This window comes from Temnothorax nylanderi, unplaced genomic scaffold, assembly GCF_030848795.1.
Source record: "Temnothorax nylanderi isolate EJ_2023f unplaced genomic scaffold, tnyl_v1.0 TNYL_tig0061_pilon, whole genome shotgun sequence".
In the NCBI taxonomy this organism is placed as follows: Eukaryota; Metazoa; Arthropoda; class Insecta; order Hymenoptera; family Formicidae; genus Temnothorax; species Temnothorax nylanderi.
The window spans coordinates 13,134-32,316 of NW_027249123.1; the positions used below are offsets into that span (position 1 = coordinate 13,134).

General features: G+C 34.8%; 2 protein-coding genes across 2 annotated transcripts; both read right to left on the reverse strand.

Annotated features, from left to right (window-relative positions):
- Positions 1–3,526: 3,526 nt before the first annotated feature.
- On the reverse strand, positions 3,527–16,056 carry LOC139773381 (sodium- and chloride-dependent GABA transporter 1). Its single transcript, XM_071707792.1, has 11 exons — positions 15,683–16,056; positions 12,061–12,363; positions 11,222–11,356; positions 10,996–11,124; positions 10,640–10,772; positions 9,535–9,906; positions 8,918–9,134; positions 8,100–8,252; positions 7,780–7,983; positions 7,467–7,637; positions 3,527–7,314 (listed from the first exon to the last, which is right to left on the reverse strand). The coding sequence occupies exons 2-11, from the start codon at positions 12,356–12,358 to the stop codon at positions 7,177–7,179; spliced, it is 1,950 nt and encodes a 649-aa protein (XP_071563893.1). The 5' UTR covers positions 12,359–12,363; positions 15,683–16,056; the 3' UTR covers positions 3,527–7,176.
- Positions 16,057–16,821: 765 nt separating this feature from the next.
- On the reverse strand, positions 16,822–19,071 carry LOC139773433 (uncharacterized). Its single transcript, XM_071707866.1, has 5 exons — positions 18,826–19,071; positions 18,659–18,775; positions 18,118–18,368; positions 17,712–17,958; positions 16,822–17,225 (listed from the first exon to the last, which is right to left on the reverse strand). Exons 1-5 carry the CDS (start codon positions 19,069–19,071, stop codon positions 17,133–17,135), a joined length of 954 nt encoding a protein of 317 aa, XP_071563967.1. The 3' UTR covers positions 16,822–17,132.
- Positions 19,072–19,183: the final 112 nt, after the last annotated feature.

Here is a 19,183-nt window from a genome sequence, read left to right on the forward strand (position 1 = left end):
TCTTATGATGAAGATTAACTAAACGTTTCCTGAATAAAGGATTACGTTGTTGGTATAACATACTAATGCATAGATATATATTTAATTGTGTAATAAACACAAGTATATTCAGATCATTATTGTTAAACTATTAAAAAAATTATGAAATAATTTTATGAAATGATTCCGGCGGAGGATCGGTGGACGTAGGCCAGCGGAAGGTTGGCGGAGAATCGGCGGAGGATCGGTGGAATGGACGCCGGCCGGCGGAGGGTTGGCGGAGGATCGGCGGAGTAAACGCAGACCGGTGGATGGCTGGTGGATGGCCGGTGGAGTAAATGCAGGCCGATGGATGGTCGGATATTGGAGTATATCTTATATTGAATTATATATATATAGATTTACGAAGAAAAGAATTAATGCTCTTTTCTGAAATCACTGCACTAGAATTGCAATAGAATCTGATCGGCACACGAAATACAAGTCGGAGGCGAGGAGAATGGAAAGCAAGGTGCAGCTTGCTATTCTTTCGTGGTACAAATGTAATACGATAGCATATCGTGCAGTCTTTTACCCCGTTTTCCGATAGCTAAACTTAGTGGATCGGTTATAATGGATATGGAGCACGAAGAGCATTAGCTATTTACGGTAGTCGAAAACAGTGATAAATCGCTATTTTTGTGTCGCGCTACGTAATTATGTCCGACAAGAATAATTTTATTTGCAATTTTTGTAATAACGCAACAAACATGTGTAGCAGGTTCTATTTTATGCTAAATTAAGAATTAAATGAGCTGTAAATTAATTAAATGTCAGTGACCTAATTGTATAAATAAATATACTGAAATGTATTTTAATTATTAAAAAACTGTATTATAATTACGTTTTTTTTTAATTTATATGCAAAAGTTAAATGTATAATTGGGCGTGTTATAATTTATTATTTGTGCTTCATGCAGCTGTCTTGCAAGTGCAACACTTTAATAGTGTATTTTAAAGATTAATACCAGTAAGAAAATCTTAACACGATGATATTATTTGAGAATATAATAATGTTTCTTGTTATAATTGCGATCAGTTAAGCAAAATAGTAAATAGTATGTTGTATAAAATTTGCGCGCTCAAACTCGTAATTATATCGATTTAAAAAAGTATATGATTTTATTTAAGGAAAAGTGCAATTTTAACTTGCAAAAGCATTGGTGTATTGTTCGAAAAAATATAATCATGGAATTTGTAGATATTGTACTAAACAGTGAAAATATTTTCTCTGCCACATTTTTATCTGGATTTAAAATAGAGCTATAATCTAATCCAGTTATTAGAATCACGCTATATATACGTACGTACCGAATTCTCATTTATTATTGATTTTCACATCTCAAGTGATATTGATTTTCTCTGCTGGACTAATTTTGTCCCCGACATTTTTGCAGTAGAATCTTTCAACTTAATTAATTTTCCGAAATATGGTATATAAAAATACAAAAATACAAATATAATTTATATGTGGAAAAAATTAACTGTGTTCCTCTTTTACTCTCTCATATTTTACCGTTGAAATAATAAGCTAAATTAAGAAAAAACGCTCTAGTTTTGCTTCACTCTCTTATCAATTCTGGTTAGTGAAAAATGATGCAAAGAGTAGAACGTCCCTTATGCGCCAACTTCTAGACATGAGCAATTTTTTTTAGGTCTTCCACAGACAAAGTGGTAGGAGAAAATAGGAGTTTATTAGAGAGCAAAATTGAGAGATAAAAGACGTACTTTAGCATCTCGTTATTTTTTACCGTTGAGAGTTTTACAAATTACAAAATTAAAACATTCTTGTTCTTGTCTTCAGAGACACGACATAGCACAGTTTAACAATGTTTTCTCGAGCGCGGTACATTCTTTTCGCTCGAGAAACGTGTACACAAAACCATATATTTACATACGTCAAAAAGACAAAAAGGAGGAAGGAAATTAAATACCGGTCCAATTTTTTCGTGAGATTATTTGTTCTAGCAAAATGTATTTCTTCGTGCATGGTTGAAAAGCGTTTCGCGCGTAAGAGAGTCTTAACGGTGACGCCCATCTACGTAAAAGGGAATGTTTGCCGGCGACCGGGGTAATAGGTGGGCCCCATGGAGAGGATGCGCTAGTACCCCGATAATAGCCCCAGCCGCAAAATAAAAGACCGCGTAACGATCGGGTTTAGCGTGGTAGACCGAGCGACATACACAGGGCCTCCCGCGCTTCCGCTGCCCCGCGTCGTCGTCTTTAGCCGTCGTAAAACACACCGCGGAACGACACGTCGTTTCACGAAATGAGAAAAAAGTCGTGGTTGAAACGCGCATGGCGCGGGGGGATGTTCGAAATACAACGAAACCCCACCCTCTCGCCGGGGAGCCACATGTTGCGAAAGACGGTTCGCTTTTCTATTATGGTGCATCTGTCCTGCGCTTAATTACTAATTAAAATACTTTTGTGATTGTTAATTGAAATGCACCGTCGTCGTCTGTGTGGAAAGTTTCGAACCGAATATATTTTTCGACAGCGGTTCTTCTAGTTTTCTTTTGTTTGTTAAAAATAACAAATCTCCGACTGAACCGTTTGGTAAAAGCCATGTTAATTAAGGATGAAGGAGTCACCGGAAATTCTATATGTATAATAATACAAATATTTTAACATGTTGTTTTAGTAAACTGTGCACTTGCTAATGACTCTTTATGAAGCAAAATATTACAGAAGCATTACACAATTACATTCATTACAATCTCTATTACCGTATAAAATGTTATGTATTTACGTTCGTTAATCACGAATCATCTATGCAGAATTATATACGCGTTTCTATTGGGATTTCAAAATACTGCACTGAGAAAAAAATTTACTAAAATAAAAAAATTTAGCTTAATTTTAGTAAATCGCGTGTTTGCATGCAACTGTGAACGCGTTTTTTTAAAATAAGAAACTGTATGTATTTATTTGAACAACATAATTCTTTTATAAAGGAAATAATTAATTAATTATAACAAGTATTTACTACAATGCAGTTAATAATTATTGAAATATAATTTTTATTTTTACTAATTAGTAATTTTCTAATTATATTTATTACTTTCAACAAAATGCATTTTTCATTAAATAAAGAATTCATAAACTTTAAGAAGTATTTTGTATACAATATAGTCAATATTTATAGAGATATGAATCTTATGTTTTATAAGTAACAATTTTCTAATAATATTTATTTAATTTAAAAAAATAATTTTTCTATAAATTATTTTTACCTATAAGTAAAAACTTTAAAAATTTTTTCTAAAACATATATAAATTGTGGTGTCAATGCTGATAGTTAATAGATGCTCCTAATCTGCTAACTACGCCTGAAATAATTATTAAACAGATGAACGTACTACGCAAACATCCACAAATGATATACAAACAATAGTAACAATATAACGTAACAACGTTATACTACATAACTATGGTAACAGGTATTGGATCAGCAGGATGGGAAGTCTTATTTACTGCTGCGGGTACGGATATTGCATCACGATAATTAGGCGTTAATGTTTATTCAAGTACATATATCGATACAATTTTGCCGGAAACGTATGCGTAATGTCACAAATATGTGAAACATTCAATGCGTCAAGCCGGTATACATTCGCAAATAACGCATTCTTTTTGCTGTATGTCGCTCGGAAAGTAAATCTAAACGAATTTCGACCTCAAATACATGTACGACATTGTGACTCAGATTATACACTATCTGATTTACTAAAAATATATCTAAAAATTCTTACACACCTCACGTTCCGGAAGATTTTCATTCTTTTACGCGTTTCCTACGTTTCTTCAATGTAGTGTTCTGAAATGTAGGAAAATGTGGCTCTCAAGATACAAAATATACTATAAACCCGTGTCGACGCAGTCGATAAATCTCGCAGATATGTTAGTAAAAAATTTTGAATAGAAATTATCGAAAATTCTAAAATAAATCCAGGTGATAATTAACATATAGCAATTAAAAGCACATCATCATGAAAGAATTTAAATTAATTTACATAAAATTTTAAAAGAAAATTCCGTGTTATCATATCAAGATATATTCCATGTAGGTATGTTGAATATTTATTTCTTGAAATAATACAACAAATCTATATCTAGATCTAAACAAAATTTTCTTTGCATTCAGCGAAATTTTATATTCTCCTCAAAATTTGATAAAAATTTGAATGAGAACGTATGTATTTGGCAAAAAAATTTGCAAAATATTTCACGGAATACGTGTTCGAGTATCGTGAACGCAAATAATTCTTTTAATAATTCTGATTATTCATAGCAACGAATAATATAAATGAGACAAATAATTCTTTCATGCATCGAACGCGTATGACGAGGAATTAAGGATTTAATCGAAGTTTACGACCAAATTTCAATGAAAGGAAAGCAGGTTTCCCCTTCATTTAATTTCCATTCATAGGAACAATACTGCTAAACTCAGAATTTTTTGATTTTCAAACGATAATATTATTATACACTGTAAACGTTCATACAATGTATACATGTATACAGAAATATAATTTATGTAACACATTTAATTCTTCGTAGGAATTTTTCTGGCAACGAATACTGATTCGTTAGAGCCGTGATTAAATTATGCGGTCGGTAAATACGCTTGACAATAACGCATATGCAGACATTGTCGTGTAAGTAATTGCGGAAATTTATGCTCGTAGCCCCGGTCGTGCCTGCGCACATTGCAACATTGAATACATTTACAGAATACAGTTACACACGGGAAATACGTTATTATACTATCACGCGCTGAACAAATGTTTGCGACGTTACACATATAATCGCAGTGTTGCTCGCGTAATGGGTGTAAAAGAATTTTTTATGTTCGCGTGTCATTGAATAATTTGTTGATTAATAATCAGATGGTCGCGGGATTCGCGCCCGCGGCGTGTACAACTATTTTGTTCTAACACGATCATTAGCAAGCAGTCGCCGTGTTCAAATCAGTAAAATATGTATCGCAATTGCCGATCTATCAATCGCTAAGCAAAATTACAAATTAATAATGCTATAGATACACGTTGTTCAACGCACAGACCCAACTGTCTTATAATATCGTTCGGTTCTTAGCTTACTATTGGAAGTATTTCGCATCGCAACAGTACGGTACTAAAATAGAAACGAATATCGCGTTAAGCTATCAGCCATTTCTTAGTATTATACAACGTCAACAATTGCAACACTTCGACGAATAGCGTTTTCGCGATTACGAGTACTTTACGGACTAAATAAAAGAAAATATTCCCAATTAATTAGGCCGGTTAAAAAAGCGCTCCCTCCATTTGTCGTTATTGCTTTTCTATTTCGAATAAATGAGAAATTTTTCAGACAAAAATGTTTTTACGTTGAAAAAATGGTATAAAAATTTAAAAAGAAAGTCCTGAGTAATAACAATTTTCTTACTAATAATGATTTTCAAACGATTACTAAACGACAAAATGATTTTATATTTTATGCTGAATTTTTGCAAGATATACTTTGACGTTTGAACCGATTCGAACAAATTAAAATTCTGGTTGCAACTTTGATTTGGAAAATTACCAAGACAACATCTTTTGTGGAATAAAAGTCTCAATTCCTTTCGAATAATTTTATAAATATATAACATATCTTTTTATATAAATTTGATTTTAATTTTATAAAATACTGTTAGAGAAGTGTCTCAGACACTAAATATTCTACTGTAATTGATCGCAAGTGCTGATTGTAAATGCAAATGTAATTGATTGCAAATGTTTCCTGTTTGGAAGCAACAGTTACCATAAAATTCAAAAAATACATCACCGGCGTTAGATATTTTAAAAATAACATTGAGTTTCGAGTAAAAAACGGAAATTTTCTTTAATCCTATACATCGCATCATAAACGCATTATAATGTTCGCTTTAAAAAATGTGTAACTTGAAAAAATCTGAAACTTGTGCCGTCGAAGTTGAATGCAGTATAACCTGCTAGAACTTTGTGATAGAAATATTCTGTATCTTGCTACAGTCCAGTTGATTATTGCGACTGGTTGGAATCGAAAATATCTCTTCTCGGTGAACGCGTCTCCATATTTATTACGAATATTAAAAATTATATTTTTACTTTGTTACTTGTACTTCAGATATTGAATATATTTCGTAACTGTGCCAGTATCCTTATTCTATATACGCTATATTCTTATTATATTTCATGTAGTTGCAGCAATTCTCTTAACGCGCTCACCAGGAAGAGCCTTCAACTATGTGAACATTCACCAGTGTACTTGGAATAAATCAAAACATAAAATTCTCTTCGCCTTGCAGGCCATACTTCAACGTGAGAACCTTCTGTTTCCTCAAACCAGCCGAATTATCAACTAAACGACTTCTCCCTCCGTTAAAAATTCATATACTTATCGCGATATGATCGCGATATAAAAATAGACTTCTTTCAAATTGCCCGTAAATAGCTATCTGAATACTAGCGCGGTTTAATACTATTATTACTTCTAAATATTCCTTCCCGTCCCGTTTCCAATACTTATTATACCCTTTACTGAGTATCTTATCAGCTTGGTCAACACGTACGAGTCTAATTGCGATAACCAAATAATTTTTTTCCCGATTAAAATTCTCTATCTTAAAACATTAACAGCTGGCATAGTATATATGTTAACAAAGAATTTAAATAATTGAATTTCGAACATGTTTTATGAGACAAATATATTCTTATCTTCTTTTTAAAACATTAATCTATTATTAAATTAGTATATATATATTATATATAATCTCTTTTAAAGAAAGTCTCTTTGAAAATGTCGTTTCTCTTGTAAGCAATAAGAAATTAAATATGATAATGTTAAAATGCTACAGTCAACCAGCTATTAAGGAATTAAGGAGAATCTCTGACATTCTTACCAGAAATACGTCACTAAAGAAATATATTACTGACTTATTATTAAATAAACAATAGGGTAATGATTGCTTAACTGAGCATACCTGTATGAAACTGATTAGTTTGACACGCGTCCATTTTGACACAAATTACTACTGAATGTCCAATTGTGCTGGACCCACTATATATAGATATACATATTTATCTTACTATAAATATTACTTTTAAGATAAGTATAACCTAACAAGTCAGAAGTGATCGCTAACGCTAATCATGTTTGACTCAGGAAACTGTTATTTTTCGTAATTAAGCCCGCGCTGCTCTCCGACATGGGTATCACGGCTGACTTTTCGCCTTTCGGTAACTTTGCGTGCGATTTTATATTCGGTTGTAAACCTTTCAGGATATTCTGAAAAAAGAAGCCATCATGGTAGATTACATCTACAATTCAAATGAAGTTCGCGGCAATAATTATAGCCATTACCGCGAGATTTACACGATTATAGCCCGGGTAGCTTTTTCACATGCATATGATTTGCACGCGAATGCGTTCAGATTTACCTCTTTAAATGATCCTGGCGTAATTATGACGTAGAACAACGCATATCCTGGTATCCATAACATAGACGAGAGACTCAGGCATACGCCAACTATTTCTGCCCACGTGGGATACTCGTAGTCGCTGCCATATTTCAGTGGTTTGTATTGCACAATTTGGAATATGAAGATGAACTGGAAAGTAAGAAAAAAGAAGCTTTTATTTTTGCTGCACATAACACATAGGAGCTATTCCGCACGATCAGTTCCCTTTGAAGGGAACAATAAATCTTGATTCGCTATATATAATTGGATGCAAACGTGATATGATACTTACGAGCATGATCACCGGCGCGAGTAAAATCCAGCATATATACCAGAATTTACTTAATCGAATACCCATCATCTGATGCACGCAGTCGCAGAACTTCTTCGCCCCGAAAATCCACGATATCGCGATCGTTTGGAAGAAGCACACCCACAGAATAGACATTCCGCTCGCGGAGTAGAAGTCCATCAGTTGGAAAATATAAATTCCCCCCTGAAACAGACGTAATATTTTGATTTCTTTCTTGTCGATAAATTGCGCCCGGAATTTTCGGTTGTACGCCTCGTACATGACGCGTATCGGATAGAAACGTGTTTTCGGATACTAACGTTTGTGACCATCGGAATTCCTAGAGCGAACATTATCAGGCAGATAGCGATGGTGAATTTGATTCTGTGAGGACGAAGGGTATCCGGCCAGTAGTCGACCATGCCGGTTATGAAAGATTCCACGATGCAAAATTCACTGTCAATGCCGAGTATCTGCGTGAAATCGAAATGATTCGTATATAATTTAAGATTTAAATAATAACTCGGTAAAATTCTAGTTTCTCCATATGCTTGACCGTTGCTCCAAAATCTAGATTTAAATTTAACACGATACATTTACAGCGTTACATTAACATTGTTATATAACAGTCTATTAGTTAGAAATGTATTTCTTATTATTATTTATATACAATTATTTTAATTTACTATTCGATATTTATTAATCAATCTTGCGCAAAATAATTGTACGAATAATAATTTGAGTTGGATTAGAAATTGATATTCTTAAGGAAAAAATTGAATAAAGTTCGATTCAAATAATTTATATTGAATTTATAAATTGTGAAATTGTCTATAGAAAACTTTTAGAAATTTAATTTATTGTGCAAACATTTAAATTTGCTATTAAATAATTTTTTTTTTAGAGAAAAATATTTTTTGAAGTACGTTTCTTAAACTTACTTTTTAATTTTGCACTTATATCGTTTCCTATGAACATTTCACAATTTCTTTTAACAAAAAGAAGCGATATTAAGTGACGATGTATCAAGAGACTTCCTGCCAAGGGCGACAACATGTTCAAACCCTTTTATAGCGATGCACATGAACAAATATAGACGGCGACAGCCGATTCCGTCGTTGGAATAACAATTTCTTACGAGCAGCATAACGAAGAATATAATGGCCCACAACGAAGCACCGGGTAGTTTCAAAACGACCTCGGGATACGTAAGGAAGACGAGACCAGGTCCGCTCTTGACGACCTCGGACACCTGCGTTTGCTGTTCTTGGGCGATGTGACCCAGTATCGAAAACGTTACACAACCGGCCAGAAGACATGTCAGGGTGTTGACTACGCAAGTGATTATTGCGTCTCTGCAAGACAAAACTATCTTTTTGAAAGACCCCAGCAGCGACGTCACCGCGTTTAGTGTGTCGTGATTAAAGACTAGAGCACCTTAAAGTCATAACTACATCTTTCTTGAATCATAATTTACGAAATAAGAACCAACGAATTCTGAAGTGGCTAAAGTAGCGATTATGTGGATTGTTCGAAAACCACTTGGAGGTGCAAGACCAAATTAAATTCAATTAGGGAAACATATGCTCTTATCATCTTTTTTTTCACACATTGGTACCTCAACATTCTGACGAAAAATCGATGAATATTATTTAATCGGGTAAGCAAAATCTATTATCAAAATTTTAACGCTGTGGAAGCGAGGACGTCTTGTCGGTGTCCAGCTACGGGTGGAAACAGCTGAGCGTCGCTTACCTATAACAATTATGATGGAACTTGTTGTACGAGCCCAGAGCGGGCAGGGCACCGGTGCCGATGCTGTACGCGAAGAAAATCTGGGTAGCACCGTCTATCCACGGTCCGGGATTGAGCAACTCCTCCCATCGTGGCGTCACGTAGTAAAGCAAACCGTCAACGGAACCCTCCAACGTCACCGCTCTTCCCAAAAGAATGAAAAGCACCACGTACGGGAACAAGGCTGAAAACCAGATGATCTTACCGCTCTGATGAAGACCGCGACGGATGATAAAGTAAACGAGCAGCCAGCCGACAATCAGGCAGCCTAGCAGCTCCCACTGGATCTTCCCGATGCTCTCGATGCCGGATGTAATGCCGAGGACCCGCCGTCTGAAAGTTCAAAGCCGTTTCTTTCCAGTCGGTTCGTATTATTACATTCGACATAAAGCTGTGATAATAATTAATGTGAAATATTGCAAACGTTATTTTACAGAAAGCGCTTCTAAAAGGAAGGAAATGACGTAAGCTTAAATATCAGATTGTGAATTAAAATTATGCACGTTATCCGATTGCACTAACAATGTACACGTGTGAAAATTGCATTTTTACAACGCAATGATTTTTTATTTTGCTTGACTTGTTTCGTAAGAGATATCTAATCTAATGACAGTTTTTTTATTATGTTAATTCGATAAATTGCAAGTCTGCAATGCACGTGTAAACGCATTCTGCCAGTATTATTATATCGTCGATATTTTACATTATGTAATTGCATTTATACACGAGGGAACTCTATACTATGACCTGATTTGAGAAAATCAATGTTGCATTTCTTATAGTTGTTTCATCGCGTAAGTCCCCTAATAACTTTCATCTTACATCAGAGCCTATGACTCACAAGCACTGCCCAAGGGATATAAATCTGATGCATATATAATACCACTTCCATTTCATTAAACTCAAAGCTTTCGAGTTTGAAAAGTTTCTTTCGAGAGACTACACTTTATTGAAAAAAGATGGAATGAGATTGAGGGTTTTTTCCATCACATTCATTGTGTACAGTTTATGTACAACATTTTATATGTGTTTCATATTTTGTAGCACTTTTTAATGCTTTACTTACTCCCAATATTCTTCTACTGGCGTGGTATGATGATAGGTACTATTTTCAGTGAAATTCGAATAGTTTATTTTTCCGTGCATACTCTTGTTTTCTTGGTTCGCATCGTAACAATCTTCCGTGTTCCACCAGTTTCCTGAAAATGAAATAATTTATTACATTTTATGGTAAAGAGACGTATTAGATTCGTTCAGAGTTTTATGGTATTATAGTATATCTTATATCAATATTGTCTAAAAATAAAAACACGCAATTAAGAACATCAAAATATTTTTAATTATCTTATTTTTTAAGCAATACTATGAAGTACGATACTACATAAATGTTAGCGTTTAATAATTGAAAAATATGTTATTTACCACATCCATTCCAAGGTACTTTCGGTAAATTCACGAATGTGCTTATGAGGTAGAAAAGAGTCCAAGAAATAATTATGCAGTAATATACGTCGAGAAAAAATACAATGGTCATCGTAGCATATCCCACACCTGAAATCCGATAATATATTTGCGATTATTAATTTCCTGTTGACATACCTAGATTATATAATCTTGATGTCGAGAGATATCAAGAAATAATTATTACCTTGCAAAAGAGGACATAATTGTCCTACTAGCGACATTCCGCCAGCTCCAAGATATTGTCCAATGGCGACTTCTTGAAAAAATATAGGGATTCCGCAAAACAGCATTGCAATACCATAAGTGATCAAGAAAGCGCCTGCGACAAAATTCCAAAGTAAAAAAAAGTTATACTTTTATGGAAATAATAATAATAATTTTTATGTCACGGAAATAATCTGTCGCGATCGCGCAATCTAAACTTAAGCAACTTTGACTTGTTCTCTTTTTCGATTTTATTTTATTTTAAGTGAACATGAAAGAAATGTAGTTAACAGCGAGATATAGTAATTAAACTCGAGAAGACTGCAAACATTAAATTTTAATGCATGCCATTAAATCATTATGTTAAAGATTGCATGACTTCATAAATTAGAGGGCAATTATAAATGTCGGACGTTATTGAAATCCGACGCTGTCTGTATCCTCGACTTACAGCGGCAAATTAAAGCACGGAGGAGAAACTTCTAAATAGAACAACAGAGTTCTATTACTTTATATTAAAGTCATATTAAATACTTAATATTAGCACTATTAATTATAAATATTTCTATGTTAGCTATGTTAGCAAAATAAATCTTAAAGTGAGAGATCTTTTTAATTAAAAATAAATCTTGTAATTTGTAATAATGAAAAATTTGATAACATTTGATAATATATAATACAATTATGAATTTACACGATGATTGAAAATATTAACATTTGAAGAGCGTTTATAATATAATTATGAATTAATATTATGAATAAAAGTTTTAACATTTGAGAACCGTTTATGTGTAAATCCCCAGCAGGGTTGACACTTACCACCACCATTTTTATAACACAGATAAGGGAATCGCCAGACGTTTCCCAATCCGACAGAAACGCTTATGCAAGAAAATAGGAAGTCGAGTTTATTGTCCCAGCCGCCGCGTTCGGCATCCTCCTCCCTTTTACCGAGTTCAGTCATTTTACCCTGCGGCGAAGACACCGTCATCTTCGGCACAGCACGAGACGTCTCGCGTCTCTTGTCCGCCACTGATTTGGCCTTGAATTGTATGAAGGTCTGATCAGGATCGACCTGATCCTTCTCCTCGCCCCAGTAATACATTTTCTCCGCCATGGAGCCTGAAACATGTCGAAAGTTGACACTAAGTATCAGAGAAGGAAGCGTTAAACCAGTCCTTGAACGTAATTGGAAGGATGAAACGCAAATTCTTGCGACCTTCGTGCGATCGATTTATTATTATGAATTTGTCCTATCTTATAACGCAGTTAAGCTATAATTCTGCTGGAAAGATACACGCGATGTCTTGCAATAACTTGATAGATTATGAGGAAACTTTACAGTTTTATTCTTTTAATGTTTTTTGAGAAATTAAAAATTGACAAATAAATGAAAAATCGCGAGCATTTATTCTGTGAAAATAATAATCTAATCCTCAAGTAGTTCTATACTAATCAAGTAGTTCTATACTTATTAATTCAAGAATATTTAAGCTTCTTCTTGTTTCTTTAAATTTCTTTGAAAATTAAGTTTTAAAACATTTGGGTTTCCTTCTATTTCTTCAAGTTTTTTTCTGAAAAAAAAAAACAAGAACTTTTCCTCTTTTTTTACGAGTTTACAAAGTTTTACAAACTTCTTATTGATATCTCTTTGATTCGACTAATTATAAAGATTGCTTCAAAACATACAGATTTCTTTCTTGAAAGAGAATTAATCTCATTAATGTTAGCAACAATTTAGATTTCCGAGAAAGCAGTAATATAAATGCATATTTGCTCAAACACTGACATTTCGTCATGACCTCTATTGCATTCACAGGAAAAGAGCGATGCACCTAACGGTAAATTTCTCCGCCCACGCTCCGATAAGGTCCGGGCACGCAATTGTACGATACGTAAATTACGAGTGTCGCTCGAGGATTGCTTTTCCGATAGCTCTGCTCAGTTTTATTTACCTCGCCGATTTTCCAACATGTTTATAGATAGCGTATATACATATCATAAATATCGTTGACCTTTTCAACAATGTAATGTTGAAATGACACAATTATACACTAAGAATGAATCATTAATAACAGCGTAAGCTAAAAATGTAAACATATTAATGTATTCAGCATTGTATATCATGATTCATGACTACGTTTCTGTTTAAAATAATTTTGATATTTACAATATTTATCGAGAACAACAGATATCTCTTGCATCTATTTTTTATTAATATTTTCATTAAATTTTCATTAAATTTAATATTATTAAAATTGTAGTGCACTCTGAATATTCTTTTGACCATATTTTTATACATATAAAACAGTTTTCTCTTTTAGGTTTCTAAGAAAAGAAAACAAATTTGAATTATTCACAGAAAAAAAATAAAAGTAATTTTGCAATATTTCTTTTAAAGTCTATTACTTGCTATTCTTTCTCTATATCTTCTTTAAATAATGTAAAATTAAATTCTCGCGGAAAGAGGGCCATTTCCGACAGACTTTTAATATTCAACTTCAAACATTTCTGTGATTGATTCTGCAATTAAACTTTCATAAAAGTTTACATAGAATTAACCGCAATGCTGGATATCTTTCAGAATCATTTGCGCTCAATATCGCATTAACCAAGTTTGCTTAATTCAGACTCCTGGTCAATTGCCTTGTACTCTTTCTACAAAAACTTTGCATCGATCCTGGTCGGTGACCAGTGCGAAACCGGTTTCCTATTCAACGTATTCGCGACCATTCGTGCGTATTGTCGTTGTTACACGCGTATTTGCAATTTCGCCGCGTATTCGCTCATTCTCATTCAAGTTCTCCCCTCCTGTCCAGGAATCCTCTCCCTATTTCTTTTACGGTTGTAGCCCGGGTGATTCGGGATCGCCGATGAAGAGGGTGCACGTGCCAAATAGCGTATACACGTGCTACGTGCGTGCGTGTATGTAACGTGCATATGTTTGCGTTTAGATGCGCGCGCGCGCGCAGTTTGCCGTGCGCGCGCTCAACGCGCACGGATGCTGGACGCAAAATCAATATCAAGTTTACATCGCGCGTCTATGTACACACGTGGACTGTGAACCTCGTCGTCGAAAATTCAGACGCGTCGCAACGCCGAGGCCACTGATACCCAATCGGATTGCGATTGCGTCAGAACGTGATTGTACTAGGATCAATCAGGAATACTTTGAATTAGAGGGTGGAAAAGGGGAGTCACGTAGAAAATAAAAGCGCACATGTTAGACGCGAAAACCCATGGAAAATTTGAAGCGAAAGATAAACTTTGAAGCGATATGTGAACGTAAATCAAAAATATATCTTATCTTGTATAATTAGCAATAAGAAAGAGGAATATGAAAATTAGATTATATCAATTAGGAAAGACCAAAACCCATGGTCGAAACGTGACGATTAATTCGACCGAAACCAATGGTCGAATTGTCACGACATTGCCAAATGTTGTCGATTAAAAATAGAGTTTTTCTTAAATATTAAAATTATTGTGTTTCATTAAAAGGAATATCTGAATCTTTAATTAAAGTCTTGATATTTTATTTTAAAAAATATTAAAATCATTAAATTCTACATTCTCATAGTGCTAATGAAAATATGCTCAACATTTGTTTACCACGTTACTTAATATTTTTTAGCCCTTTTTAATATCAATATCAATATAATAAAAAATATTTTCGATGTTTTTTTAACACAGATTAATAAAGAAGTAGATTTAATGTAACGCGACAAGATTCTAACGAAAAACGATCATATATATAGAGCAAAGAGCATTAAAAGATAGTTAAATAGTATAATTAAAAAGAAATAAAAAGAATGTTAAAGCGTAATTTAGTTATTCTCTGAAATATGTTTAAAGTATTTAATAAATTGCGACTTATAAATTTATTATTACGCGTAGTGTAATGCTACGTCCATTCTTGCCATAATTAACGGACCTTATATGCTATAACGATGCAACTGCTGCATCATGCGCTTGCCTGCGCGAGGGAAATACTTAATCGTTAAACGAATCGCGTAGGTCGTGTACGAATATAATCTTGATCATTATACGATACGTGTTTATCGATTATCAGATACTTAAATTAAATTTGTCATTACAACGCATTATCAGCATTATCGGTTCAAATACGTAACTTTACGCAATTTCTTTCTGATATGAGTAAATATAATTATATCATTTATAATAGTATTAATTTATAATAGTATTATTTATAATAGTATTAATTTTTTTACCGCCGCATGTAATTTGCGTCTCAGCCGGTGTGAGAAATTTTTGTTGTTTATTTACACTATTTATTCTAAATTTAAATAGAGATTTAAATCATTCAGACAACAAAACGGATTTTAAAATCTTAGTGTCTCAGTCGTGACAAAGTGCTGTGACATTTATGCGATAAAAAATTCTATTTTAATATTATTTTTCGAACTTCGAATTGTCTTACCAAAGGGTGCGCACGGAGTTCCAACGTAGCAGCCGTGACCGTTGATTTTATAGTCTGGTGATAGTCGTAAAATTCAGTATTGCGTATAATCACATCGTACAAGGAAGTAGACGTTAGTTACGCCGCGTAGGACCGTTCACGCCCGACTCCGCTTCGGAGGAGCAAATCCTCTTCCTGAATTCCTTCCGGGGCGGCTTTCCCGACCGGAATCGATCCCGGAGTGACTCACGCGAATTCACTTGTCAAGGGTGACGTTCGGAAAAGCGCACTTTCAGAGCAAATGAGGTTTGTCTGATGTATATCGTCACGTTGATCACGAATATCTGCGACCTACCCCACAAGAGTTGTAGTTACAGAATAATGCTCCGGTTCAAGATGGGGAATGTTACCCCTTTCGGACGCATGCGCATTTCTGTGCATCCCCCCTAAGCCGGCGAAGCAAAGTGACGGAGTCCTGGGGTCTGGTGGAGGCGGGCAGGACGTTTTACCCGATAAATAATCAAAGGGAAGGTGGCTCGACGCGTACACTGTATTTTATCAAGCTTTTTTTAAGATACTAACGAGAAGATGTGCTAACGAGAAGAACTCTCGTCGCCGTTTAATTTTTTTTCTACACAACTCTTCTTTTTCCGATGTTTCTCACAGTACTTTCTTATTATACTTTTTAATTAATCAAAATTAATCGAACGTTTAGGCATATCTTGTTATTTACTTGAAAAAATATTATGGAAATGTAGTAAAATTGCATGTAAAATTTTAATATTTAGAACTGTTTGTAAAATATAAAAAGAATAATATATAAAGCAATTTTGTTCATTCTAAACAGACATAGCGGTGAATAGAGTAATATTTTTATTGGAGATCCTAACATTGTTACTAAAATAAAAACATTTATGTCGCATATTGATAGGTTATCAACATAATCATCACTGGGACAAAAATTCAATTGAGTTCTTGATTGGTGTATATTACAATTTATTATAAATTCGTAATATTGATTGGAGAAGAAGATATTCAGGTATTAGAGAAATTTATATGAGAACCAAATGTTAAAAGTTTAAATATTTATTTATAAAAGTTTTATATACATACATTCTATTGATATAATTGATATGAGATAGCACATGACCTTACGCACATTATTTTTACGTAACTATTGCACTTCTTTAATGGTCGTTCGACTATTGTTCAATCTCAAAAATAAAATCTGGATTTTACATATTACATGTATAAAATATTTCTGTAAAAAGTTTTATAAATTTTCGTCAAATATAAATATTAGATAACTAAAAATCTTATCGGTATATATAAACGCCGTCTCATCGTTTATGCAAATTACATGTCATCTGCAAAGTTGGCGCGCCGCCTTCGAGAAAACTTTTTCCCATGAGCATTGCGCAACGGAAGACCTCTTTGATGACGATCGTTCAATGAACATTGACAAGTCCCTTCAACATTCGCTCGATTGCTCGCTGGAATTGCTCGGTATCACGGTGTGACAGCCGCGTCGGTGTCGCACTTGCTTTGCTAATTTGTCAATATCCTGAAAGCAACAACCCGTGTTACGGTCATATCGCATCAGCATTTGTCCAACACAATTAGAATTTCTTTCGAAATTCTAACGAATTGTTGCAGTTGTATTGCATCAGCATTTCTTTAGCGCAATTAAGATTTCCTTCAAAATTCTAGCAAAGTTTTTGAAAAGTGTCTTGCTCTAAAATGGTACTTCAAAGCCTTAAACAATGTAGGTAATCGCTCAGCCTATATCAATTTCTTTTAAAATAAAGTCTTGATTTTACATGTTACAAGTTACAAATATAAATTATTTTTGTATAAAATTTTATGAATTCTTTTGGGGCACAAATATTAAATAATTAAAAATGCTATTGGTACATAAACGTGTTACCGTTTATTGAAAAAATTAAAGGTGAGCGTAGAGATCGTTGCAATACTAATTAAACATTAATCTAACATTAATTAAACATAGAAAAAAGCTCTCTTTCTCTTTCTCTCTTTGTCTCGTTGTTACCTGAACGTCATTTGCGCCTGTCACTGTGTGAAGGGATTTCATTGATATTTTGCGATGCGCTTCTTTGAACGCGGAGAAATTTGGCTGTGGCATCCAATTCGTTCCGTAGGAGATCGGATGTACATCCCCGCGTGCCGCGTTGTTTGTGTCATTCGACGTTTCTGAGCGAGCGCGTTCACAAACTGAGCTGATTTCGCCGTCGTCCATCGCCGCGTTCGCTTCAGTGGTTACGAGCGTCTCTTCCACTCTGAGAGCGAAAATGTTTGCTCAAAGGACGTTTTATTTTATGTAAATTATTATCATTATACGTAACACTATTTCTCTCGCTTTATTTTGCTTCTCTTGCAACGAACTAACAAGTTAACGCGCGAAGAGAAACAATTAAAACACGAATCGCGATACTAACTCGTCCTGTGAACATTCCACGCAAGACTTGACTACCGCAAACGTATTCCCAAATTTAGATAAGGTTTCTTTAATGACAGTTTCCAAGCGATCTGTAGAATTCGCGCATCCCAGAGCGGTTATCGCAATCGACATCGCGACAATCCAACTAATAAAACTGGCCGACATCACCGGCGGCTGTATAGGTACAGGATAGTACGAGGACCAGACTTGTTGCCACCAGGGATACGAAATATCTCGATGTTCAGACTCCTACGTCGATGTAAAATGTAAAATTAACTATAAAATTTAACGCTTAATCATTAGTTTATTTATTCTTATAATAAAATTAGTTATACTAATTATAATAATTAGACTAAAGTTCTCTTGTTCCATAAAATATTTTAATATTTTCTTCTTTGGAAAGAGTTATAGACAACTATTCCCTTTTTTATAGCGTATACAGGCGCTTATCTTCTCTTTCATAAAAGTGGGCAATTCAAGCGTTACGAAAGCAATGCCTTTGTTAGTTACGGCAAGAATATAATAACGAGTTCACTCACGTAACTCCAATAATGCCAGACGCTGCAATAGAGTATCCTCTGGAGGATCAGCCATAGCCATAGAAGCGCGTTAACCGCGAGCCAGCTGACTGACACCTTGAAAAACGCACGTGTATAACGCACGGAAGGGAATTAGCTAACACGGAAGATCGCAGAGACTTTTGTACCTGAAACCCTTTATAAATGAATGTCTCGCCTACGAGGCCCATGAGCCGCGTGGAGGACGGGGGATTCTTCCAGAGGACAAGTACCGCGGCTGTCAGAATTAGGAAGGATGGCAGGGTGTGGATAAAGTCCGGCCCGACCGCGATTTTCGCGTATTCGCGGAAAACCCTGTGTCGCAGAAACAAAACCTCCTGGGGCACGGAAAGCAGGGTCCCTATCTGCGTGTGCAGCGCGCTCAGGCAGGACATTACTGCTAACGAGGCTACGCGTCAGCCTGACCTCGGAATTATCCGTCACCGGCGAAAGAACGAATCGCGGTTATGGCGGTTATACAGCCAGTTACATCGAAACGTGCCTGAC

Coding starts and splice junctions, on each gene's coding strand:
- LOC139773381 (XM_071707792.1), bottom strand. CDS start 12,358: ATGGCGGAGAAAATGTATTACTGGGGCGAGGAGAAGGATCAGGTCGAT. Junction 9,135..9,534: donor TTCCATCATAATTGTTATAG/GTAAGCGACGCT, acceptor TTTGTCTTGCAG/AGACGCAATAATCACTTGCG. Junction 7,984..8,099: donor GAATTCCGATGGTCACAAAC/GTTAGTATCCGA, acceptor CGTCTGTTTCAG/GGGGGAATTTATATTTTCCA.
- LOC139773433 (XM_071707866.1), bottom strand. CDS start 19,071: ATGTCCTGCCTGAGCGCGCTGCACACGCAGATAGGGACCCTGCTTTCC. Junction 18,776..18,825: donor TCATTTATAAAGGGTTTCAG/GTACAAAAGTCT, acceptor CCTTCCGTGCGT/TATACACGTGCGTTTTTCAA. Junction 17,959..18,117: donor GTGGAATGTTCACAGGACGA/GTTAGTATCGCG, acceptor TTTCGCTCTCAG/AGTGGAAGAGACGCTCGTAA.